General features: G+C 46.5%; 1 protein-coding gene across 1 annotated transcript; it reads right to left on the reverse strand.

The window, feature by feature from the left end:
* Positions 1-243: 243 nt before the first annotated feature.
* LOC138762408 (trafficking regulator of GLUT4 1-like) lies at positions 244-26,281 on the reverse strand. The gene is made up of 5 exons (XM_069936168.1): positions 26,183-26,281; positions 25,553-25,713; positions 24,384-24,609; positions 16,441-16,575; positions 244-2,450 (listed from the first exon to the last, which is right to left on the reverse strand). The coding sequence occupies exons 1-5, from the start codon at positions 26,279-26,281 to the stop codon at positions 2,442-2,444; spliced, it is 630 nt and encodes a 209-aa protein (XP_069792269.1). The 3' UTR covers positions 244-2,441.

Here is a 26,281-nt window from a genome sequence, read left to right on the forward strand (position 1 = left end):
TGTGCTGTAATGTTCTATGTTTTTTTTTATTTACAACATGGTAGAAGCCAATTCCAAACGTGGAAACCTGTGCCACCCAACTAACCCACTAACCCTGCACGTCTTTGGAGGGTGGGAAGAAAGTAGAGCACTCGGAGAAAACCTACGCAGACACAGGGAGACCCCCCCCCCCCCCCGGCCTTGTGCATCTCCCCTTCAATGCTCATTATAAATGAATGGACTCACCAGTGAAAGTATTGTCTTTATTTTGGCATGACTAAATTGTACACGGTTCTTGTAATGTACACCAGTTTATTTACAAGCAAGATGGAGAAGATAGAGAGATCTCACCTCTCCAAACCTGAAAGTACATTTAATTTATAAACACGGAACAGGCAAAACACTGCATAATATAATTCCTTCATTGCATGGCATAAAATCTGGAGAAAATCAGTAAACGGTAAATGTATGCTAAATAAATGAAGGGCTGTGTGGGGGGCTGAACAAGGCTCTTGCAGCTCCATCCGAACTTCTCACTGTATTATGTAGTTACCAGCATTTCCAGTGTGACCGTGCGGTGTGCAGGCAAGTTACTGGGGCAGAGAGATTGACAAGAGATGGGGGTGGTGCATTCAACACGGTTCCTGCTGAATAACTGTCACCACCTAGGTCTGGGTAAGAGCAATAAACGATGTTATCCAAGGCCATGTCCCCATTCTAAAAACCAACCCCTCCAATAACACTCAGAGCAATTCCATCTGATGAATTCAAGACGTGCTCTTTAGCAAGGAAGTCCGCAGATGCTGGGGTTGAACACAGAACGCAAACGCGCTGGGGAAACTCAGCAGGCCACGCAGCATCTATGGGAAGCCAAAGTCTCGGGACTGAGCCCTTCATCAAGGTGCAAGCAAAAAGCAGGCAGGCGTCTGATTCAAAAGGTGGGGGAGAGGGGTGAAGAAAAGGAGAGGAGGGAGGAAGGGTTCAGGGGGAGGAGCACAGGTGGGAGCAAGGAAGAGAAATGATGGGGAGGGAAAGGGAGGTGATGAGGAGTTAGAGGAAAGGAGACATCGATAGGGAAAGAGAGACTTGGGAGGATGATCAAGTTCCACTGCATTTGGTGTACAGAATGGTATCTGATGGGCGTTGACATCAATGCACTAATTAACAACACTAAGCAGTGCCTTTCAAATCATTTTGATTCATTATATCAGATAAACACTAAGATCTTTAAAGGGAAGCGCTTCGAATTTAAGCTTACACTTGCACCTGAAATGTTGTCTTCAAGCTAACAACAGCCCATTTATTTTAAAAGGAGTTACCAACCTCTGTTAAAATATAAAAAGCAACTTTGCATGTGGGACGGATCGTGTAGCAGTTCATGTGATGCTGTTGCAGCGCCAGCGACCCAGGTTTCAATCCGGCGCTGTCTGTAGGGAGTTGGTACGTGTGTCCACCCACCCCCCCCTCCCCGGGTCCTGCATGGGTTTCCTCCAGGCTCTCCAATTTCCTTCCATAAAACATACGGGGGCTTGTAGGTTAATTGGGGTATTTGGGCGGCATGGGCTCGTGAGCCGGAAGGGCCCGTTACCCCGTGCTGTATGTCTAAATTTAAAATGTAAAAAATAAATATAAAATTAAAATAGAGATAATGTAATTTAGAACTTGTTAAACATCTTGTTCGATAATGCGTGCTTAGTTCCACGATAAAAATTATTATACTAACTGTGCAAATACAATGAAAGTGTAGCTGACATTAAATAAGGCAGTGACACCTATGCTTAGTGTTTTATTGCCATCAGTGGTTTGCAACCTTTTTCTCTCCACTCATGTACCACTTTAAGAATCCCTATGCCATCGGTGCTCCGTGATTAATAAGGGATTGCATAAGGTGGGAAGGTTGAGAATCACTACTCGAGGCTTAAATGATACTGAAATATTTTGCTGGAGAAAAATTGTCATTGGCCCATTTCCTTTGGAGTGATGAAACTGTGCACATAACGAGTCAATGAGGTATGTTTCAAACTTTTTCTTTCCACCCACATCCCACCTTAAGCAATCCCTTACTAATCACAGAGCACCTATGGCACAGGGATTACTTACAGTGGTATGTGAGTGGAAAGAAAAAGGTTGAGAATCACGGCCCACATAATAAATTAACCCTGGTGGGTAAGGTCAGAGGGAACTCATTTTTTTTCAGCACAGTATCCTTAAATGTTGTTGCCACTCGCCAGATTTGATCAATGATTTCTGAGATTCTTGTTCTTACAAAATATAAACAGAAATGTTCATTCTCTGTTCTTAACAATGAACTAATTTGAAGAGAATAAAGATCTGACCTCATCTGAGCTGAAAAACATAAATCATATTAGCTGTTAAAACCACACAAATTCCACACAATTCCATTCCTGGGGTGGATGCTGGTGATCTTCCAAATCACTCGATTATTCTCCGTGCTTGGCTGCTCATTCTCGCTGCCGAGGGAAAACAAGGAGATTAATCACAAGGGGGAAAAAAAACAAAGGGAATGGTGAAGCAGAAAATGCCAGAGGTCCGCGGCAAGTCAGTCACGGTGTGACAGAGGGCGATGACCATCTGGCACTTGGTTAGCTATTTGCAATGGGACTGCAAGTGCTGTAGTTTGTAGCTGGAGGGTCTCAGCAGGTCAGGCAGCACCTGTGGTGAGAAACAGGCAGCCGACGCTGCAGCTTGAGATCCTTTGTAGAGACACAATGCAAGGTCCCAAACTGAAACGGGGTTGGTGGGACATTCAGATTTATTGTCAGAGTACATACATGACATCACATACAACTCTGAGATTCCTTTACCTGCAGGTCAGGCAGAATGACCCGCTCACACTGGACAACAAAGATTTTGCTTCCTGAACAGCTTTGGGTGTATTTTATGAAATTTCGGGAAGCTGATCACGAAAATCACTTGAAAATCTTTCTATCAGATACCGTTGTTTTGGGATATAACCTATTTCTGTGATTTCCTGTCATATTTTAAGTCTACTTCAAGCGTAGACATGTAGTAGAACATGTTATTGAAAATTAATTTTCTGCATTCGCACTTGAACTGATCTTGGTGCAGTCAGTGATGAACATGGTGAAAGGTTCCACCAGGAGATTGCGACTATGGAAAAGTGGTGTCAGGGCAACTGGAATCCATCAATGCTGACCGAGTATTGTTGATCACTGACATGAGAGGCATCAGATGCTGAGTTCAAATGAAAATCAGAGGCAAAACATTTTTAGATCAGTTGAACTCACAATGTGTCAGTATAATTACAGTATGTGATTAAACTGGTTAAATTCAATCAAAGTTAATTTAATGTTTCTCGAACTTCTCACATGATGCAGCAAATCTGAATTCTCAGCTTGAGGTTATCTATCATAATCCCCAATTTTTCTTCGTGCAAAAAACTGTTCTCAAGAACATACGTACACATGTAAACAAATAAAGAAATGTAAACAAACTGACTGTGCAATAGAGAGGAAAATAATCAATAAAGTGCTAAAGTAAGAAATGAAGTTAAACAAGCCCCTGATTGTGTTTGTCATTGAGGAGTCTGATTGTGGAGGGGTAGCAGCTGTTCCTGAACCTGGTGGAGCAAGTCTTGTGGCACCTATACCTCTTTCCTGATGGCAGCAGTGAGAACAGAGCGGGTGCTATATGGTGTGGGTCTTTGATGATTGCTGCTGCTCTCTGATGGCAGCGTCCCCTGCAGATGTTCTCGATGGCGGGGAGGGTTTTGCCTGTGATCTCCTGGGGTGGATCCATTACCTTTTGCATGGCTTTAAGCTCAGACATATTGGTTGCTCCTCTACCAGACCACGATGCAGCCAGTCCGCCCTTTCCACCACACCTCTGTAGAAATTGAACAGGGTTTCTTATGCCATACCGAACTTCCACAAACCCCTGAGGAAGTAGAGGCACTGACATGCTTTCTCCACGATGCCATGTGTTGGGCCCAGGAAAGGACCTCTGAGATAGTGACTCCCAAGAACTTACAATCTCTACCTCTGCTCCCCCAATGATCATTGGATTATACATCTCTGGCTTTCCCTTCCTGAAGTAAACAATCAGCTCCTTAGTTTTGGTGACATTGAGTGCAAGGTTGTTGTTGGTGCACCATTTAGCCAAGTTTCCAATCCCTCCTGTATACTGACTCATCCCCTTCCTTTATACAACCCACTACCGTGGTATTATTGGCAAATTTGTAGATGGTGTTGTCATACCGAGCCACACAGTCATAGATATTTTAGTCAGTGTGAGAAAGTTGGGTCAATGGGCCTGTTTCTATGTTGTATTACTCTATGACCATTGGATCTTCACCTCAACTCATCCATGCCCACCAACTTGGGATTCAGGGCTCATCCCATTTGTCTGCATTGTTCTATATCCTTCTAAAGCAGTCATTCCCAATGGGACCCCCGTATTTATGGGGGGAGGGTGGTGGGGCACTGACTGAAATCGTTAAATATTTTTATGCAATCAATAGAGAGAAGTACAGAAGAAGCCAACTAAATTTGGCTGCTTTGCCGGGAAGGTGGCCCATAAACTTTAAGCGGAGTCCTAAAATCAATCCACCAGATGAGTAGAGTCACAACAACCGGCACTCAATGTCAGCAAAACTAAGGAACTGACTGTGGACTTCAGGAGGGGAAAATCAGGAGAACATGAACAAATCCTCATTGAGGGGTCCAGCGGTGGAAAGGGTAAAGAACATCAAATTCCTGGGTGCCAACATCGCTGGATATCGATCCTGGCCCCATCATGTCAATGTGATCATGAAGAAGGCTCGCCAGTAGATATATTTCCGGAGGAGATCTGGTATGTCACCAAGGTTTCCTGAAAATTTCTACAGCTGACTAATTGGGTTTGTCGTTGAGGAGTCTGATGGTGGAGAGGCAGCTGCCGTTCCTGAACCCGGTGGTGCAAGTCTCGTGGCATCTACACCTCTTTCCTGATGGCAGCAGCGAGAACAGAGCGTGTGGTGTGGAGCCTTGATGATTGCATACTGCCCTCTGCTGGCAGGGCTCCCTGTAGATTTTGCCAATGGTGGGCTTGTGAAGTGCTAGGCTGTGTCCATTTTCTTTTGCAAGGCTTTCAGTAATCAATGTGTTAATAATTCAGCCATAGTTTCAAGAGGACACAAGCTCTCCTTTAACCATCACACAGTGGGTTTTGCAGCTACCTTTGATTTGTTGAGCTTTCCTTATTTCTCGTTGCAGTGCACCCTTCTTCACCAATTTCAGATGCTTTCTGTGTCCTTCCCAATTCCACCACATTTCTTGCTGCAAATTTGCCAGAGTCCATTTTCTCACTTATTTATTGACTTTGGATCATGCAAAAGCAAGTGAACTTGCACTTGTGACCTGGTGTTGAACTCTGGTGAATTCACTACAGATATTCCCCCCCTCTGGCAGATGTTTGCTGGCTCCTGTTCACGCCACTGACCCATGACTGCATCGCCAGATCTAGCTCCAACAGAGTCATCAAGTTTGCAGATGACACGACAGTTCTTGACCTCACCAGCAACAACGAGTCACACAACAGAGACGAGGTGGAAAATTTCGATATTTGTATGGTGCGAGTGAAGCAGCCTGAGTCTCAACGTGGATTAGATGAAGGAGATGATCGTGGACTTCAGGAGTTCTAGGAATGACCACCCTCCACTACACATCAATAACTGTAGTGGAGAGAGTGGAGGGCACCAAGCTCCTTGGAGTTCACTTAACCAGTGATCTATCGTGCTCACTCAACATCTCCTCACTCGTCAGGAAGGCACGAAAACGACTGCACTTCCTGACAAGACTGAAGGGGGAAAGACCACCAGCCAAAATCATCTCAACTTTCTACAGGAGTTCTATCAAGAACCAGCTGTATCACAGTATGGTACAGTTGCTGCAGAGAAATGGATCGGATGTCAACCCACCGCACCCCCTCCCCATCAATGTGATCTACTGGAATCATTGTCTGAAGATGGCGTGCAAAATCATTGAGGACCCCTTCCACCCCGCACACCGCATCCTTCAGCTGCTCCCATCGGGGAAGAGATCCAGGAGGATCAGAGCCAGCACCACCAGGCTGAGGAACAGCTTCTTCCCACAGGCAGTGCTGAACAACCAAAGGAACTGATCACACTAGCCATCCAAGACTCTACTATTTATGAAATGATATCTATTTATTATTTATTTGTATATATGAACACTTGTCCTGAATATGTATTATTTGTCTGTATGTGTGTTGTGTCTGGTTGTATGTCTGTATGTTTTTGCACCAAGGACCGGAGAACGTTGTTTCGTCGGGTTATACTTATACAATCAAATGATAATAAACTTGAACTTAAACAGTGGCAGTTCAGAGTGACACAGAACCCCAGAGAGGGGAAACATGTGAACACAAGGGGGAGAATTATCCCGCTGCCCGCATATTGACAAGCAGTGGGATCAGTTGCAATAAAAGGGCTTTCCTGACAACTCAAAACTAATTGATCACCTCATCACCTGCATTTCATGGAATCAAGGATGAAGGGAGGCACTCTCCCCATCATATTCAATGTACAGCGCTGGAATGGTGCTTATTTTTAGACATACAGCACAGCCCACGGGCCCGTGCCACCCAATTTACATCCAATTAATCTACATCCCCAGTACGTTTCAAACGGTGGGAAGAAACCGGAGCCCCTGGGGAAACCACGTAGACAAGGGAAGAATGTGCAAACTGCTTACAGACAGTGCGGGATTCAAACCCCGGTCCCAATCGCTGGCGCTGTAACAGCTTTGCACTAATCGCTATCGCCAACCATGTCACCTGCAAAAACTTTTCCTTTCCTGAATAATTGCTTGGCTGGGCTAGGTGTGATAATTTGAGTACCATTTCAGATACTATTTATTCGTTTACTGTCATGCAATAAAACAGAAATGTCATAATATACAAAATTATCTTTAGCCTGCATAAGGCAGACAAAAAAACGACATTAGAATTGCCTGGCGCCCTTTACAGTCTGAGAAAGAGAAGCAAAAGAGAGCCCCCCCCATAGTGACCGAATTTCAGTGGATTCGCCTCCAGCCCTCCTGCAGCCTCTGCTAATGTACAACGTTAATGGCTAATATATCTGCAGCCTCACAAGACTCCAGTTCTGTTCAAACTATTGGCAACCCGAGCCCAGATCCAAACCTCCGTCGTGATAAAGAAGCCTTCAGCACCCAAGGCCCTTCAGGAGCCCTCCTTGCCCTCAGCACCCTCTCTAATCCCATTTCAGACACCTGGTTCCCATGAGCCAGTCTCTGGCAGCCATAGCCTGGTGTGTGACCTTTGACCTCATGTCACCAACACCCCACGGTCTGTGTGGGTTCCTTGCCTGCACGTCACCAACAGCTCGCTGCCTGTGTGCGTCCTTCAGCTGCAGATCCCCTTGCTGGTCCGTTACTGTGGTCACCGCCCTTGGGGTCATCTCCTCTGCTTCTCATTCTCAACGGGAGATGTTCTCCCTGTTACTGGTGCTGCGCCGGTCCTCTGCTCCCTTGGACTCTGCAAGCCCTCGTGGCCACTGCCGAACACGGGTGTCACCATCTTGGGCCAAGCCCGTGCAGTCGCATGATTTTAAATAAAATACCATCAGCTCCTTTACAGGCCATTTAAAGCCTGTAAGTAGCCGACGGCAGTCGGACTGGGCGGTAGCACTCTTCCAGGTCCACACCAGCAGTAGCACTGCCGTTAAAGATATTCCAGCATCACTAATGGATAATTTAACTGATGTGCATAACATTAGGAAGAGCCTAAATAAAATACCTCATGGGGCTTATTTCCCTCAGCAAAAATGTCAGTAATAAGGCACCATCAAAATGATATAATCAAAGTTCAGATGTATTGTCAGAGAACATACCTGAGATTCTTTTTCCTGCCGGCCAGGGAGAATTACCTCTTACTGGTAATGCAAAAATACTACTCAAGATGAAACATAGAAACATAGAAAATAGGTGTAGGAGTAGGCCATTTGGCCCTTCAAGCCTACACCACCATTCATTTTGATCATGGCTGATCATCCACTCAGTACCCTGTTCCAGCTCTCTCTCCATACCCTCTGATCCCCCTAGTCACAAGTACTAAATCTAACTCTCTCTTAAATATAGCTATGGAACCGGCCTCAATCACTTCCTGTGGCAGAGAATTCCATAAATTCACCACCCTCTGAGAGAAAAAATTCTTCCTCATCTCAGTCCTAAAGGACTTCCCCTTTATCCTTAAACTGTGAACCCTGGTTCTAGACTTGCTCAACATTGGGGACAATCTTCCTGCATCTAGCCTGTCAAATCCCTTAAGAATTTTGAACATTTCTATTAAATCTCCTCTTAATCGTCTAAACTCCAGTGAGTACAAGCCTAGTCGTTCTAGCCTTTCTTCATATGCAAGTCCCGCCATCCCTGGTATCAATCTGGTAAACCTTTTCTGCACTCTCTCCATGGCAATGATGTCCTTCCTCAGATGATAAGGAGACCAAAACTGAACACAATACTCCAGTGAGGTCTCACCAAGGCCCTATAGAACTGCATCAATACCACTCTGCTCCTGTACTTGAATCCTCTTGATATGAACGCCAACATACCATTCGCCTTTTTTACTGCTTGCTGCACCTGCCTGCCCACTTTTAATGACTGATGCACAGCGACACCCAGGTCTCTTTGCATCTCCCCTTTTCCTAATTGGATACCATTAAGATAGTACTCAACCCTCCCATTCTTTCCTCCAAAGTGGACAACCACACACTTATCCACATTATATTGCATCTGCCATGCATTTGTCCACTCACCCAACCTGTCCAAGTCACCCTGCGCACTCTTAACAGCCTCTACACAGCTTACAAACCCACCCAGCTTTGTGTCGTCTGCAAACTTGGAAATGCTGTTTTCCATTTCCTCATCTAAATCATTAATATATATCGTAAATAACTGGGGTCCTAGCACTGAGCCTTATGGTACCCCACTAGTAACTGACTGCCATTCTGAAAAGTACCCATTTATTCCTACTCTTTGCTTCCTATCTGTCAACCAATTCTCTATCCACCTCAACACCATATCCCCTATACCATGTGCCTTAAGTTTGTATAGTAATCTCCTGTATGGGACCTTATCAAAAGCCTTCTGAAAATCCAGGTAAACCACATCTACTGGTTCTCCCCTATCCACTCTACTAGTTACATCCTCAAAAAATTCAATAAGATTAGTCAGACACGATTTTCCCTTCATAAAACCATGCTGGCTCCGACCAATGAATTCACCACTTTCCAGATGTGCCACAATCACATCTTTAATAACTGACTCTAACATTTTCCCCACTACCGATGTCAAGCTAACCGGTCTATAATTCCCTGATTTCCCTTTCCCTCTCTTTTTAAAAAGTAGAGTTACATTAGCCACCCTCCAGTCCTCAGGAACTACTCCAGAATCTAAAGAGTTTTGAAAAATTATCAACAATGCATCCACTATTTCATGGGCTACTTCCTTTAGTACTCTGGGATGCAGACCATCTGGCCCTGGGGACTTGTTTGCCTTTAATCCCTTCAATTTATCCAACACAACCTCATAACTTGCATTTATTTTCCCCAGTCCTTCCATCACATTAGCCCCATGGTCCCCTATTATTTCCTGAAGATTATTCATATTTTCCCTAGAGAAGACCGAACTAAAGTAGTTATTTAATTGGTCTGCCATGTCCTTGTTCTCCATGACCAATTCACCTGTTTCTGACTGAAGGGGACCCACATTTGTCTTTACTAGTCTCTTTCTCTTTACATATCTATAAAAACTTTTGCAGTCATTTTTTACGTTCCCTGCCAACTTTCTCTCATAATCTCTTTTGCCTTTCCTGATTAATCTCTTTGTCTTCCTCTGTAGTACTCTGAATTTCTCCCAATCCTCTGGTATTCTGTCTTTCCTGGCTAGTCTATATGCTTCCTCTTTACACTTGATACTCTCCCTGATTTCCCTTGTTATCCAAGAATGTTCTACCCTCCTTGAGTTATTCTTTTTCCAAACCGGGATGAACAAATGCTGTATTTCATCCAGGTGATCCTTAAATGCTTGCCATTGCCTTTCTACAGATAAACCTTTAAGTAACATTTGCCAATCTAACTTAATCAATTCGCGTCTCATACCCTCAAAGTCACCCTTCTTTAAGTTCAGAACCTGAGTTACAGAATTAACCCTGTCACTTTCCATCCTAATGTAAAATTCCACCATATTGAGGTCACTCTTGCCCAAAGGGCTTCGCACAACATGATTGTTAACTAACCCTTCCTCATTACTCAGAACCCAGTCTAGAATGGCCTGTTCCCTCGTTGGTTCTTCAACATACTGGGTTAGAAAATTATCCCGTCTACCTTCTAAGAAATCATCCTCATCAGTACCCTTAATAATTTGATTCATCCAGTCTATATGGAGATTAAAGTCACCCATTATAACTGCCTTGCCTTTGTTGCATGCATTTCCAATTTCCTGTTTAATGCCATCCCCAACCTCTCTACGACTGTTAGGTGGTCTATATACAACTCCCACTAATGTCTTCTTCCCCCTTGCATTTTGCAGCTCTACCCACATTGATTCCACATCATTCAAGCTAACATCCTTCCTTTCTATTGCTTTTAACTCCTCTCTAACCAACAATACTACCCCACCTCCTTTTCATTTCTGTCTGTCCCTCCTGAATATTGAAAATCCATGAATGTTAAGCTTCCAGCCTTGGTCCCCTTGAAGCCATGTCTCTCTGATCCCAAATATAACATAGTCATTTACAGCTATCTGCACATTCAAATCATCCACCTTATTATGAATACTCCTTGCATTAAGACACAAGGCCTTCAAGCTTGTTTTTACCAGAGCCTTAACCCTATCATCATTATGCTGTTTATTTTTGCCCTGAGGTTACCTGCCTGCCTCTTTTGCTTTTCACCCTCCTATCTCCAACTTCTTCCCTCATGCTAAACCCCTCCATCTCTCTACTCCTGATCCCATCCCCCTGCCACATTAGTTTAAACTTTCCTCAACAGCACTACCAAACACTCTCCTGAGGGCATTGATCCCAGCCCTGCCCAGATGGAGACCGTCCTGTTTGAACTGATCCCATCTGCCCCAGAACCGATTCCAATGCCTCAAGAATCTGAAGCCTTCCCTCCTACACCACTGTTCAAGCTACATATTCATTCTATCTATCCTGCAATTCCTACTCTGACTAGCTCGTGGCACTGGCAATAATCCAGAGATTCTTACCCTAGAGGTCCTACTCCTTAACTTCCTTCCAAGCTCCCTGAATTCTGCTTGTAGGACCTCATCCTGCTTTTTTCCTATGTCGTTGGTACCAACATGGACCACGACAGTTGGCTGATCACCCTTCCCATCCTGAATGCCCTGTAGCCGCTCCATGATATCGTTGACCCTTGCACCCGGGAGGCAACACACCAACCGGGAGTTGTAAACCCCATTTACACATGTAAACTGTGCCACACAGAGATCAAAAATCAATAAAGTTCCCAAGCGCAAGCCCTTAAATGAGTCCCTGATTGAGTTTGTCATTGAGAAGTCTGATAGTGGAGAGTAGCAGCTGTTCCTGAACCTGGTGGTGCAAGTCTTGTGGCACCTGCACCTCTTTCCTGATGGTAAGCAGGCAGATTTTGGGATGGTGTGGAAATTACAGCAAAACCTCGTTAAAATGCGATAGTTGGGGTTCAAGATTTCATACCACGTAACAGCCAAGTCATGAAACAGATGCAAATATGTTGGAGTGCGGGGCTGATGGCGTGGGACATCAGGGCTGGGGCTGCCCCCACATCCCATACCGACCGACCCTGGCGCGAAGTCCCGCACCGGCAGCCCCTGCCCTGAAGTCCCGCGCCGGGGGCCAGGGGCAAAAGGGAGGGGTGCTGTCAGGCAGTGGGGAAGGGGGCTGTCAGGCAGCAGGGAAGGGGACTATCAGGCGCGGGAAGGGGGGCTGTCAGGCGCGGGGAGGTGGGCTGTCAGGTGCGGGGAGTTGGGTAAAGACCTAATTGTCATCAGCCTGCCCCTTAGCAGTTTGGGGTCCACAGACACCCGCGCTATAAGCAATTCCACAAATTAACGGATCGCATTCTAATGAGGTTTCACTGTACAGGGTTGTAGTTATGGGTGATTTCAACTTCCTTAATATAGACTGGCAACTACTGACTGCAAGAGGGATGGATGGGGCTAAATTTGTCAGGTGTGTACAAGAAGAATTCCTGACACAGTATGTGGACCAGCCAACTAGAGGAGAGGCCATACTATATCCGGTTCTGGGGAAAAAACCTGGTCAGGTGGCGGACCTCTCAGTGGGGGAGCATTTTGGTGAGAGTGACCACAATTCCCTGAGCTTCAACAGAGCTATGGAAAAGGATAAAAACAGTCAAAATGGTAAAGTGCTTAACTGGGGAAGGGCGAATTATGAAGGGATGAGGCAGAAGCAAGCAAGAGTAAATTGGAAACAGATGTTTAAAGGTGAAAGCACAGAAGTAAAGCGAGGACATTTAGGGACCACGTGTTGAATTCAGGATAGATTTGTCCCACTGGGACAAGGAAAAGAAGATAGGAAAATGGATCCGTGGCCGACGAACTAGGACAGGCAACTAGTCAAGAAAAAGAAGGAAGTATACATTGGATATAGGAAGCAGAAGAGAGGAAGGGCTCATGAGAAGTATACGGTAGCCAGGAAGGAGCTTAAGAAAGGACTTAGGAGATCTCGCAGGGGGGATGAGAAGGCTTTGGCATGAAGAATTAAGGAGAACCCCAAGGCGTTCCATGATAGGGGAAGAACAGTAGGATGATGAGAATGAAGGAGGGGCCGCTAAAGCAAAAAGGAGGCAACATGTGCCTGGAGGCAGAGGTCCTAAATAAATACTTGGCGTCAGTATTCACAAGAGAAAAGGACCTTAATCATGATGAGGTTGAAATTGTACAGACCTGTGTTGCTGGACAATGGGGTGATTAAGGAAGTGAAAGTGTTGAAACTTCTTAAAAACATCAAGTTTGAGAAGTTCCTGGGGGCGGACGCAATATACCCCAGGCTGCTGTGGGAAGTGAGAGAAGAGAATAGCTGGGGCAGTAGCGATGATCTTTGAATCCTCTTTGGCCGCAGGGGAGGTGCTGGACAATTGGAGTAAGACAAATGAAGACTCCTTGTTTAAAAAAAAGGTAATAGGAAGAATCCTGGGAATTATAGACCAGGGAGTCTAACATCAGCAGTGTGTAAACTAATGAAGAGGATTCTTAAGTATAGGATTCATGAGAATTTGGATAAGAACAGCCTAACAAAGATAGTCAGCATGGTTTTGTGAAGGGAAGTTCATGCCTCACAAGTCTAATTGAGTTTTTTGATGTAGTAACAAAAGAAATTGATGAGAGTAGGGTGGTAAATGTGGACTACATGGATTGTAGTAAGGCATTTGACAAGGTCCCCGATGAGAGACTCATCCAGAAAGTCACGAGGCACGGGATCAGTGGAACATTGGCTGTGTGGACAATTGGCTTGTAGGAAGAAAGCAGAGAGTAGTAGTGGAAGGAAAGTACTCCACCTGGAGATCAGAGACTAGTGGACTGCCGCAAGGATCTGTTCTGGGACCCCTGCTCTTTGTGATTTTTATAAATGAGCTGGATGAAGAGGTGGACGGATGGATCAGTAAGTTTGTAGATGACATGAAGGTTGGAGGAATTGTGGATGGAGCTGAAGGTTGTCGAAGGTTACAAGAGGATCAATTCAGAATGCAGAGCTGGGCGGAGAAGTAGCAGATGGAGTTCAATCTGGACAAGTGTGAGGTGATGCATTTTGGAAGGACAAACCAGAAGGTTGAGTACAGGGTTAATGGTCAGTTATTTAAGAGTGTGGATGAACAGAGGGACCTTGGGGTCCAAATCCATACATCCCCCAAGATCGCCACACAGGTTGATAGGATAGTTAAGAAGGCCTATGGGTTGTTGTGCTTCATTAATAGGGGGACTGAGTTTAGGAGTAGTGAGATCATGTTGCAACTCTACAAACCTCTGGTGAGACCACACTTTGTTCAGTTGTGTTCAGTTCTGGTTACCTCATTACCTCATATACCTTATAGGAAGGATGTGGAAGCTATGGAGAGGGTGCAGAGGAGATTTACCAGAATGTTGCATGGACTGGAAAACAAGTCTCATGAGGCAAGGTTAGCAGAGCTGGGACTTTTCACTTTGAAGTGTAAAAGGATGAGAGGAGACCTAATAGAGGTCTACAAGATTATAAGAGGCATAGATAGAGTAGACAGCCAGCACCTGTTTCCTAGGGTTGGAATGGCAAATGCCAGAGGGCATATATACAAAATTAAGGGACGGAAGTTTAGGGAAGACATCAAGGGCAGGTTATTTTATATACAGAGAGTTGATGGTGCCTGGAATGCCTTGCCAGGGATGGTGGTGGAGGCTGAAACATTGAGGGCATTTAAGAGACTCTTAGACAGGCACATGGATGGAGGAAAAGTCGAGGATTATGGAGTAGGGAGGGTTTAGTACTTTTTTTAGGATATATGGGTTGGCACAATATTGAGGGCTGACGGGCCTGTTCTGTGCTGATTGTTCTATGGATCAGCGAGGACAGAGCATGTGCTGGGAGTTGTGGATCATTGATAATTACTGCATTCCCTCTAGATGTTCTCAATGGTGAGGAGGGTTTTGTCTTTGATGACCTGGGGTATGTCCACTATCTTTTAGAGGCTTTACGCTAAGGGGTATTGGTGTTTCCATACCAGACTGTGATGCAGTTGGTTAGTGCAATTTTCCACCACATCTCTGCAGAAAATTTCCAGGCTTTCTGATGTCATACTAAACATCCGCAAACTTCTCAGAAGTAGAGGTGCTGACGTGCTTTCTTCATGATGCCATTAGTGTGTTGGGTCCAGGGAAGGTCTTCTGAGATGGTGAGTTCCAAGGACTTAAATGTACTCACCTTCTCCACCTCTGATCCCCCAATGATCACTGGATCGTACATTTCTGGCTTTCCCTTCTTGAAGTCCACAATCAGCTTCTTAGTTTTGATGACATTGAGTGTGAGGTTGTTGGTGCACCATTCAGCCAAGCTTTCAAACTCTCTCCTGTGTACTGACTCATCACTGAGTGTGGGGCTGAGATTTTGTTCCCCTACAGCTAGCTCCTCCTGTACCTACCGCCCTGGACATCCCCAGGGCCACCTCAACATATCCTTCGTTTTCACTTAGCTCTCATAACAGAAATCTCAGCACCTTCAGTGCCACTGGGGATGAGGGTGACTTGCGGCTGGGGTGGGGTGGGGGGGGGGGGGAACCGCACGGGCTGAGGGCTGCTGGAGTCTGGCTCATCAGGTATCATCAGGCATCGGAGGGTGTCGAGGGCAAGAATGTTTCTGGAAGTGTGCTTTGTGGTGAAGTCTTCCTGATCGTGTCAGAGGTTTGGATCTGGAGCTCAGGTTGCCGATGGATCAGATAGGGATCTGGGAGTGCTGGAGGCAAATCCACAGACACTCAGTGACTCTGAAGGGACTCACTAATGGCGACTCTTTGTCTGCCTTATGGCAGGAACAAGGCAATTTTGTGTAATATATATTCAGTACTATTACATTACAAGAAAGAAATCTTGAATCCTAGATATACTTAAGAGATGAACAAAACCTTAGAGAATCTCAGCTCAAATCAGTTTAAAGAGCATTGATGCTAGTTTAGTTCTAATTGATAATATCGGTCCATTCCTCTTTAGACAGAAGTAATCCTCATGGTACTGGATTTGTTCCCTTTGAGTATATATTGGCTTGGTTTCCTAGGACACACAGTGAAAGCGAGAAATTTGAAAAGCCAGATAGATTGCAATCACGTGATATAAAATCCACTTCTCGCTGCAAAGACACTGCCTAACCAGGTGTGCTTTCAGAACATCGTGCCCCCATGAGCCGATTCTCTTATCACACAAATTGTGCTAGAATGGCAAATCCAGGCCCACTCCCAATGACATCCTTCGAAACATTGGGCACGCTGTTTGCATACTGGAGTTTGGTTGGCGCATGCGCAAGAATTAACGGTGTGATTTCAACATCGTTAGGGCACTTAGCTCCCGTGCATGCACCAACTGAACTCCAATATGTGAACCCGTGCACATGTACCCACCAAAGACTCGTGCACACGCACAGGAACCAAGATGGCCATGCCCAGTCTACAGACCCGGGACACCGACTAACAAGGTAAAATCTTGATTAAAGCGTTTGCTTTAGGAGTTCTTTACTCCACATGTGCGGGAAAAATTCCGATTTACATCCATTTTGAGATACGACCAATCCTTTGGTCCACTTACAGTCGTAAGTCGGGTAGTACCTGTATATCTATGGATGCTGTGAGACCTGCTGAGTTACTCCCGCATTTCTGTGTTTTCACAGGGTAAAAAGATAGACAAAGTAAAAGGTCCCTACCGTTGAAAAGTGGACAATGCAAGAGATTGCAATAACGACTAATCCAGCAATAATCGCAGCGATGGCAACCAAGGTGGCTATGTGTCCCAGCTTCCTTCCTCCATCAGTATCTCCCTCATTGTAGCTGCGTAAAGCCTGAAGGACAGAAAATGACTTCAATTTTGTGGTGAAACCAGATGTGAACTCTGAGCCTGCAATAAAACCCACTGGACAGATCCTTCCACAGAACTGAGAACCCACGTACAAAGTGACAGGAGGAAAGTCTACAGAGGGGAAAAAAAGTGGCGAGGCTGCCGCTGAAATGGACCCGGGGAGAACAGGGAGCAGAGACACAGCACTCCTCCGCAGGGCTCTATCAGAATCAGAATTTGTTGTCATTCGGTGTTCTGAGGCAGCGTCACAGAGCAAACATTCGTAAGCACCACCTTACAACAAGAAATAACAATAACAGGCACGAAAAGTGAGGCCATGTCTTTGGTTCACTGATTATTCATGATTCTGATGACGACGAAGAAGAAGCTGTCCTTGTGCTGCTGAGTTTGTGAGCTTGCTCCAATGGCTCAATACAGGCTTTAAACGGCCTGTTAAAGGAGCCAATGTAATTCTGGTTAAAATCCTGCGACCATGTATGGGTCCACGATGGCAGCACGCCTGCTGGGCAATGTTCCACGAGGGGTGACAGACTTCAGGGAAGCAGTGGACTGGCACAGGACACCATAAAATGGGGGAAACACCCCCAGTTTGAGAAGGAGGCAACCAGCGAGGGGCTCTGAGGCTGAAGAACGCACAGGAGGTGGGCAATTGGTGGCTCGTGAGGGAGAATGCCCGCCTATCATTGAGGACACTGTTGAGCGTCTCGTGGAAAGCCACCACAGTAGCCACATCAGTGGCACCACAACTGGTTTTGTGGTAAAGTAGGGAAGTGAAAGTAGGATGCGGGCTGCTGGCAACTTGCAGTCAAAGGACTCACAGCAGGCTGTGGAGACTGGCTGAAGGGGTAGCAGGTATCGGAACCGGCATACAAGAGAGTGCTGAGAGTGTGCTAGTGGCTCCCTGATTGTGTTAGAGGTTCAGATCTGGAAGCTAGGATGCCGATGGTTTGGACTGAAGTCTGTGTAGCTACAGAAGCTGCGGGAGTGCTGGAGTAAATCCACGGACACTCAATGACTCTGGTGGGGGGAATGTGGCGGAGGGAGGGGGGAGAACACTCCCTTTTGCTTCTCTTTCTCTAACTGTAAATGATGCCGGGCAATTTTTGCTGATGGTGAATCTTTTCCTCATGGCAGACTAAATGCAATTTTATGTCACATTGCATTTGTTCTATTACATGACAATAAAGGAATCTTGAATCTTGTGGGGAGATGTCTGGGATAGTTTTTTTTTACACAGAGTAGTAGACAATGGGTTGCCAGAGGCGGTTCCCAAAGCTGGTACAGTAGGGATGTTTAAAAGACTCTTAGACAGCTAAATAAAGAGTTATGAGTTAGGGAAGGTTTAGTTTGTTGAGTAGGTCGGCATAACATTGTGGGCCAAAGGACCTTGTGTGCGGTAATGTTCTGTTCTAACACCAGCATTACTAAAGATGCAGAGAGTGGGAGGCGCCCGTCGATAGGGAAAGCTACAACATGGTAGGGATTGAGAGACAAATTATCAGAGTGGTTCACCGATCAGATCAGAGGATTGTAACGTGCAGTCGATAGATGAGGTGCTGGCCTTGAACTTTGGTGGGGCATTGTCAGAGCAATGTCAGAGCGGGAGTGGGGCAGATAATCAAAATAACATGCGATTGGAGGCCAGAGTTATTGTGGACTGATGGAAGGGATCAGGCTCCCAACATTTAATGTTGTGCAGTGAAACCCGAATGTCTGCAGATACTGGGATTGTAGTCAAAGCACAGTGATGCTGCCGGAAGTCAGCAGGTCAGACAGCGGACTGTATAGAGCAATGTTTATAACTATCATTTCGGGCTTGAGCAAAATGTAGGCAGGCGGCAGGGGGGGTGGTGAGGGGAGGTGCAGGGGGAGGAGCACCGTCCCACAAATAGGAGGTAATAGGTGGATAAGTGATACACACTGTCAATGACTCCAAAGACTGAGTGAGGAACGATAGGGTTTAATACACATTAGCTGGCCCAACTCCATATGCTCGAATGAATGGAAGGGGGCAGGGAGGTCGACCTTTATGGCCAGGTCACGGGGGAGGGGTTAAATGGGGTCGAGTCATCAGTGGGCAGGCCAGCCACTTATGTACAGAGCAGGAGCAGTATATGCTGTGACAGAGTATATAGATATGTTTTTGGGAGATAAATTGGGAAAGATTTGTTAGAGTTGGTCACATACAAACACTTTAAAACAGATCTTATTTGAAATACTGGGGCTCTGCTAATGCTAGACATATTGGCCCCATTTTGCAAAAGCTTTGGAGAGTGCCCAAGAGACTTCACTAATGGATTGTTGTTTACAAAAAGGCAACAGATGAAAGAGCTTGTCGGAGCCGCATTCTGTCTGGAAGAGAACTTGGTGCTCTAAGAGAGTCATGTGGTTTGGCAAGCAGAGAGAGTCAAACAGGCTTTTTCATTCAGAGAGAGTGAGGGAGATCAGTTCTACAGTTTTACAACCAGCAACAGCAGCTGGGACTGGAACAGGACAAGCTGGCAAGCTTGTGGAAAACCCCATTTGGAAGATGGGTTGTGAGTTCTTGGTTCAGCCTGGTCAAGGTTATCATCTGGAGAACCCCGAGGAGACAAGTTTCATCAGTAAGACACTGAAATGGCTGATGGAAGTAAATCAGTTGTGGATGTCCTGGAACAACAAATCTCTCTGTGAAAACCGACAAGAACCTTCCTGAGCAGTAACCATTTACCTTCCAAGCACCAAAGCCCGATGAACTTCATAAATGTTAAATTCTGTCCACAGTATAAGAATTGCCTGCAACCAGTGAAAATGGAGGAATGAGAAATTAGATTGGACTGTGAATCAAATAACTTTTCTGAACTTACACATACACATTACATACATGTGCACTTAGAATTAGAAGGTGGTTAAGTTAGGTTAGTTAAGTCATAAGTTAAAGTGTGATTCTGATTTCATGTTTAAAGATAATTAAAAGTAACTTTTGTTTAAGTAATCATTTGTCTTGGTGAATATCTATTGCTGCTGGGTTTTGGGGTCCTCTGAGCTCGTAACAATACATATATACATATCAGTACAATAAGGGAGAGAGGGCACACCACCAAATTTGGGGAGGGGGATGGCTCTGTGAATGGAGAGGGAATTGGGAAAAGAGACAGAGGGATGGGGAGGAGAGGGAAACTGGAGAAGTCGAGGTCAATGGTGGAAGAGTGCACAGACAGAAAATTAGGTGTTCCTCCTCCGCTTTATGGGTAGTTCTGGTCTGGCAGTGCATGAGGCTATGGACAGACATGGGCACAGAAGTGAAATGGTTGGCCACTGGGTGATCACCATCAATTTGGTAGAGCCATTGCCCCACAGCACGAGAGACCCAAATTCAATCTCAGCCTCGGGTGCGTGGGTTTCCTCCGGTCTACAAGGTTCTGCCCAAACCCCAAAGGCATGTGGGATAGTAGTTTAATTGGTGAGTAGGCTGAGTATTGATGGCAACATGAGAGAGAATGCCCATTTACCATTGAGGACGCTGTTGAGCGTCTCATGGAAAACCACCACAGGAATCACATCAGTGGCACCATGTCTGGCTTTGTGGTAAAGTGGGGAAGTGAAAGTCCAGGCAGCAGCAACATGGTGGTTAGGGGGACAGGCAGGTGTTTCTGTGGCTGCAGGTAAGATTTCTAGGATAGTTGGGGGGGGGGGTCTCCCCACTGCTGTGGACAAGGATGTCTCAGAGCAGGTTCCAGAGGTCATGGTCTATATTGATATCAATGACACAGGCACGGGGTGAGATGAGATCCTGTAAAGTGCCTATCAGGAGTTTGGTTGAGAGTTAAAAAGCAAACCCTGGAGGGTTGTAATCACTGAATTAGCCACGGTGCAACCTAGTAGCAAAGGTAGGAATGGCAGGTCAGGGCAGAAGAATGTGGAAGAACAAGTGATTCACTGCTTGGACCATAAGGATTTCCTTTGAGGCAAAGGAGAACAAAAGACAGGTTGTATCTCAACTGGAAAGAGAGCAATATCCTTGCAGACTTTCTTGTATAACTCCTTGCAGAGAGATATCTGGTCTGGCCATGGGCGGGCTAGGCCCCAGAGTATGGGACTGTTGAAGCAAATATAGAGGCTGGAGCAAGCAAGTCCAGTGATAGAATAGGCAGGTCAAGGAGTGACGAAGATCCAATAGTGTAAAGTGAAGGGCACGACAGTCATTGGCCTCATCGTCAACAATGATGAGCCACACTGCAGAGAGGTGGAAAATCTTGTGAAATGGTGCGAGAGTAGCTACCTGAATCTCAATGTGGAAAAGATGAAGGAGATGATCGTGGACTTCAGGAGCACTAGGAATGACCACCCTCACATCAACAACTCTGTAGTGGAGACAGTGGTTCCTTGGAGTTCACTTACCTTGTGACCTATCGTGGTCCCACTATTTGTCAGGAAGGTGCAACAGCCACTCCACTTCTTGAGTAGATTGAAACAGGCAAGGCAACCAACCACCATTATGTCAACCTTCTACAGGCGCTCTGTCAAGAGCGCCCTGGCCGGCTGCATCACTGTGTGGTACAGTTGCTGCAGAGAAATGGATTGGAGGCGAATCCATAGGACTATAAAAGTTGCAGAGAGGAGCCTCTCTCCTCGCATTGACGCAATCTACCGGGATCGCTGTCTGAAGAGGGAACGGATAATAATTGAGGACCCCCTCCACCCTGCACACAGCATCTTTCAGCTGCTCCTGTCGGGGAAGAGATACAGGAGGATCAGAGCCAGCACCACCAGGCGGAGGAACAGCTTCTTCCCACGGGCAGTGAGACTGCTGAACGTCCAGAGGACCTGCTCCCACTAACCATCCGAGACTCATTTGTATATAACACAATCTATTTATTTATTTATTTCTATAAACAGTTGTCCTGCATATGTATTGTCTGTCTGTATGTCCATTATATCTAGTTGTGTGTCTGCGTGTTTTTGCACTGAGGATCAGAGAACACTTGTTTCATCGGGTTGTACTTGTGCAATCAGATGATAATGAACTTGAATTTGAAATACAGATAGATGTTGGAATAGTAGGGGATCTTCTTCACTTTAACCAGGACTGCCATGGTGCTAGGAGGTTAGTCAGGCCAGAATTGGTTAAATGCGCAGGAAGGTTTTCTGAAGCAATGGGTACTAGAGAAGGGGGTACACTCAACCTCCCATTGGGAAAGTCGTTGGTCCGTCCATGAGGAAAACATCACCATAATTCAATACACCAAGTGTAGCCTAACCAGAGTTTCATAGAGCAGCAACATTACCTCATGTTCATGAACTCAGTCCCACTACATGAGAAGGAGCTGCAGTGGCCCAAGGGAAGTGGCACTGAAAGGAGCCAGACTGCCACAGTCAACAGGTTTCTGAAATTGTCAGTGGCTGTGGAAAGTGACAACCGGAAATGGAAGCTAGATGATGGAATGGAGTGGGGAGGTGCACAGTCAGGGGCCAGCCAGGAACACTGTAGCGCATGGTTCCGAGCAATTGGGGATGTCCACTGAAGCCTCTGCTCCAGGCATGTTAACTGTAGGGATAGGGGGTGTGGGAGCATGGGTCACATGGTCAGAGGTGATGATAGAAGATTGGAATGGGGAGGGGAGTAATACTGAGGAGGGGGATGTTTAATAGTGCTGGGCCACTTGAGGGGCAGGAAGGGAAGAGAAGCTTTAGGTAATCTTGTGGAATTGAAGTCAAGGGAGCAGAATTGGGTCTTGATGGAGAATAACAATAGAAAGGTACAGCAAAGGAAGATGCTAGTGAATGGGGTAAGCCCAGAAAACATGGCAGTGGGTTAGTGAGGAGCTCAGTGGCTGAAAGACTCTTCTGGACAGTGACCACAGCAGCTGATTGGTGATGGACTCAGCGCCTGAGAGATCCTACAAGTCAGTGACCACAGCAGTGGACTAGTGAGGGATCAGCGGCTGAGAGACCCTACAGGATGGTGACGGACCAGCGAGGGGCTCAGCAGCTGAAGGATCCACACAGGCTGCGGGCATTGTGTGGTCAGGGAACCCACACCAAATGCAGGCTTCTGCAGACTGGCTCATGGGAACCAGATATCAGAGCCAGGATTCGAGAGGGTGCTGAAGGCAAGAAGGGCCTCGGGTGCTGATCATGTCGGGGGTTTGGATCTGGAGCTCGAGACGAATCGAACAGGGGTCTGTGCGGCTGCAGAGGCTGCGGGAGGGCTGGAGGCGAATCCACGGACACTCAGTGACTCTGAAAGGAATCTATTATGCTTCTCTTTCTCTCATACTGTAAGGGTCTCTGTGTGAGACTTAAGGCAATTCCATGTAGTATTACATGTTCTGATTCTATTAGATGACAATAAAGGAATCTTGCAATCTTTGACTCATTGGGATAAGGGATGTGGGAGCCCATTAGCTGTTTATACCCATTCTTCGAAGAGTTGACAGACCTGGATGATGGTGATTAGCAGATAGCCTAAATGGTTCGCCACAATCCAGGATGATCCTGTAGAGAAGGGAACCGGTAATACTGGAACGTTGTCCTCACAGCTGGAGCGTGGTCCTCACGGTGACACGCTAAGGGAATTGGGCCCAGAATGTGGCGGTTTGGAGAAGTGTAGGATCCTTCTCCTGGTAATAAGGCCAACACTCATCACTGCCTGGTCGGTGGAACTGCACTGCAATTGGAATTGCAGGAAACTGGAGCACCCGAAGGAAACCCACGCAGGTCACAGTGAGAACGTACAAACTCCTTACGCATTCAAACCCAGGTCACTGGCACTGTAATAGCATCATGCTGACCCCTACATCAACCATGCTGTGCAGGCACCTAAATAGCTGGGCATCTGGATTTTGGTGGGTGGGGATGCATGTTAATGGGTTTTACCACGAGCCACATCCATAATAATATTGCCAGGAGTGGTGGCAGAAGCTGGTGCAATTCGGACATTCAAAAGGCTCTGAGACAGTCACATGGATATAAGAAAAGTGGAAGATTATGGGCATGAGATTGGGGAGGTTTAGATTGTCGTGGAATAGGTTAATATAGGTTGGCAAAACATCATGGGCTGAAGGGCCTGAACTGTGCTGGAATAAGATACAGAAGCAGAAGTAGGCCCATCAGCCCATCCAGTCTGCTCTGCCATTCCATTATGAGCCGATCCATTCTTCCACTCAGCCCTGCTCCCTGGTCTTCTCCCCATAACCCATGATGCCCTGACTATTCAGATACCCATCAGTCTCTGCCTTAAATGCACCCAATGACCTGGCCTCCACTGATGTCTCCCCGGCAGCAAGTTCCAGAGATCCACCTCTCTCTGGCTAAAGAAATTCCTCTCCTTCTCTGTTTTAAACGGACACCCTTGAATCCAGAAGCTGTGCCATGAAGACAGAGGAGCAGGTGTAGGCTATTCAGCCCATCGAGTCTGCCCCCTCCATTCAACCATGAATCATTTCCCCCACTCAGCCCCACTCCTCTTGCCCTGCAATCCCCGACCACAGGTAACAACTTGGACATATCGACTGTGTTCCAGCAGGTGAAGAACAAATTCGGTCATTCGGCCCATCTAGTCGGTGACAGCTGATATATTAGCCCCATTCCATGTCCTGTTATCGTGGACACCCTTCCCTCTCCACCCCGGATTCCTTCAACTCCGTGTCCCGTGAACCAGAGCAGCCCTTACGGCCCGCGGCGACCTGCCCGTCAACTCCTCCCCACCCCTGCACTCACCACGGCCGGCGGGGTGGCGGGGGGGACAGAATCTGGGGTGGAAAGCAGAGCGGCCAGACCTCCTCCACCACCCTCCCCGCCCCAACTCACCATCATGGCATACACGAAGGCCACAATGTTGACGGGGTAGGACGGGCAGAAGCAGGAGAGGAGGGTGAGGACGAGGTAGCCCCGCGGCGCCTTGCCCGCCTGCCCTTCGCTCTCGGGGAGCTGCTCCAGCGCTGGCGTCGGCTCGGACTGGGCGCCCGCAGCGGACATGAGGGCAGGGAGCCGAGCTGCCTTCGGCCGCTCTCTCTGCCCGCCACTGCAGTCTGGGCTGCTCCACGAGTCAACACTGACCTAACTTAACCAGGACCTGGGGAACCCAGACCCATCGGATCATCACTGCTCCCTGCAGATCCGGCTCCGCCGTTGGGACCAGCTCATGTCATCTCACCGATGGAGCGCTCAAGCCTGAACCATGGGTGAGATATCTTTCTCACTGCCCGTTGGACCTGGCGCCTTCACCCCTGGGCTCTGCAGACTTTCCCTTCTTTCTTCTCCACTTCCACCGCAGCTTTTGCTAATCAGCTAGTTCCTTGCTCGATCAATTGGGGTTAAAAAATAATTTTCTAATGACTATTCCAGAAGTTCACAAGTTAATGACTTGCACTCTATAACCAGTATTTCTGAACCGAAATGGGATTTGCTGCTCTGATAGCCCAAGTCCATATCGCCAATCTATCACTATCCCCAAAATAGTGCAAAACCAATTTTAATCTCTGCAGGTTCTGAGGCAGATGAATTCCCCATACCAACAGCATGTGTTCAGTTGGATCTCTTGCCTTGTGCAGTGTATTTATATCTATAAACGGCTGGACGAGCCATCGGTCACTGATCTCCCATACTAACCACCAGTCTCTGATCTCCCACACTAACCACCGGTCACTGATCTCCCACACTAACCACCAGTCACTAAACTCCCACACACTAACCACCAGTCATTGATCTCCCACACTACCACTAGTCATTGATCTCCCACACATTAACCACCAGTCACTGATCTCCCACACTAACCACCGGTCACTAAATTCTCACACACTAACCACCAGTCACTGATCTCCCACACTAACCACCGGTCACTAAACTCCCACACACTAACCACTGGTCACTGATCTCCTACACACTAACCACTGGTCACTAAACTCCCACACATTAACTGACGGCAGGATTCCCTGTAGATGTTCTCAATAGTGAGCATGGTTTTGCCTGTCCACTACCTTTTGGAGGGCTTTGTGCTCAGGGATATTCTCTTGTCCACGTTGAGATTCTGGTTGTTGCTCTCGCTCCATTTTATGAGTCTTTTAACCTCCTCTCTGTGAGCCGACTTCATTGTTGCTGTTGTATCATTGCAAATTTGATGATTCTGTTGGAACTGAATCTAGTTGTGAGTTAGTACCGTGAACAGTCGTGGGCTGAGCGCATTGCTCTGAGGAGAACCAGCGCTCAATGTGATGGGGCTTGAGGTTTTTCTGCTGACCCAGACAGACTTCTCTGCACTCTTTCCATCTTATTGATATCTTTCTTGTAGTTAGGTGACCAAAACTGCACATTATACTGCAAATTTGGCTTCACCAATTTCTTGTATAACGTTAACATAACTTCCCAACTCCTGTATGTAATACTTTGATTTATGAAGGCCAACATTCCAAAGGCTCTCTCTACAACCCTTTCCACCTTTGACACCACTTTCAGGGAATTATGTATCTGTTTTCCCAGATCCCTCTCTTCTATTACTCTCCTCAGTGTCCCACCATTTACCATGTATGTCCTACCTTGGTTGGTCCTTCCAAAACACCTCACACGTCTCCATTCAATTTCATCTGCCATTTTACAGCCCATTTTCCCACCTGGTCCAGATCCCTCTGTAAGTTTTGAAAGCCTTCCTTGCTGACCAGTACACCCCCAATCTTAGTGTCATCATTGTGCTGTTTGACAAGTCTGCCCAT

The sequence above is a fragment of the Narcine bancroftii genome, chromosome 4, assembly GCF_036971445.1.
Source record: "Narcine bancroftii isolate sNarBan1 chromosome 4, sNarBan1.hap1, whole genome shotgun sequence".
NCBI lineage: Eukaryota > Metazoa > Chordata > Chondrichthyes > Torpediniformes > Narcinidae > Narcine > Narcine bancroftii.

Bases quoted from the DNA above. Each gene is read 5' to 3' on its own strand.
- LOC138762408 (XM_069936168.1), bottom strand. From the start codon at position 26,281: ATGGGCAGACTTGTCAAACAGCACAATGATGACACTAAGATTGGGGGT. The intron at 25,714-26,182 runs GTGGGAAAATGG...ACTCACAACTAG, and splicing joins TACAGAGGGATCTGGACCAG to ATTCAGTTCCAACAGAATCA. The intron at 16,576-24,383 runs GTGAGTTGGGGC...TCTGTCCTTCAG, and splicing joins CCTTCGTGTATGCCATGATG to GCTTTACGCAGCTACAATGA.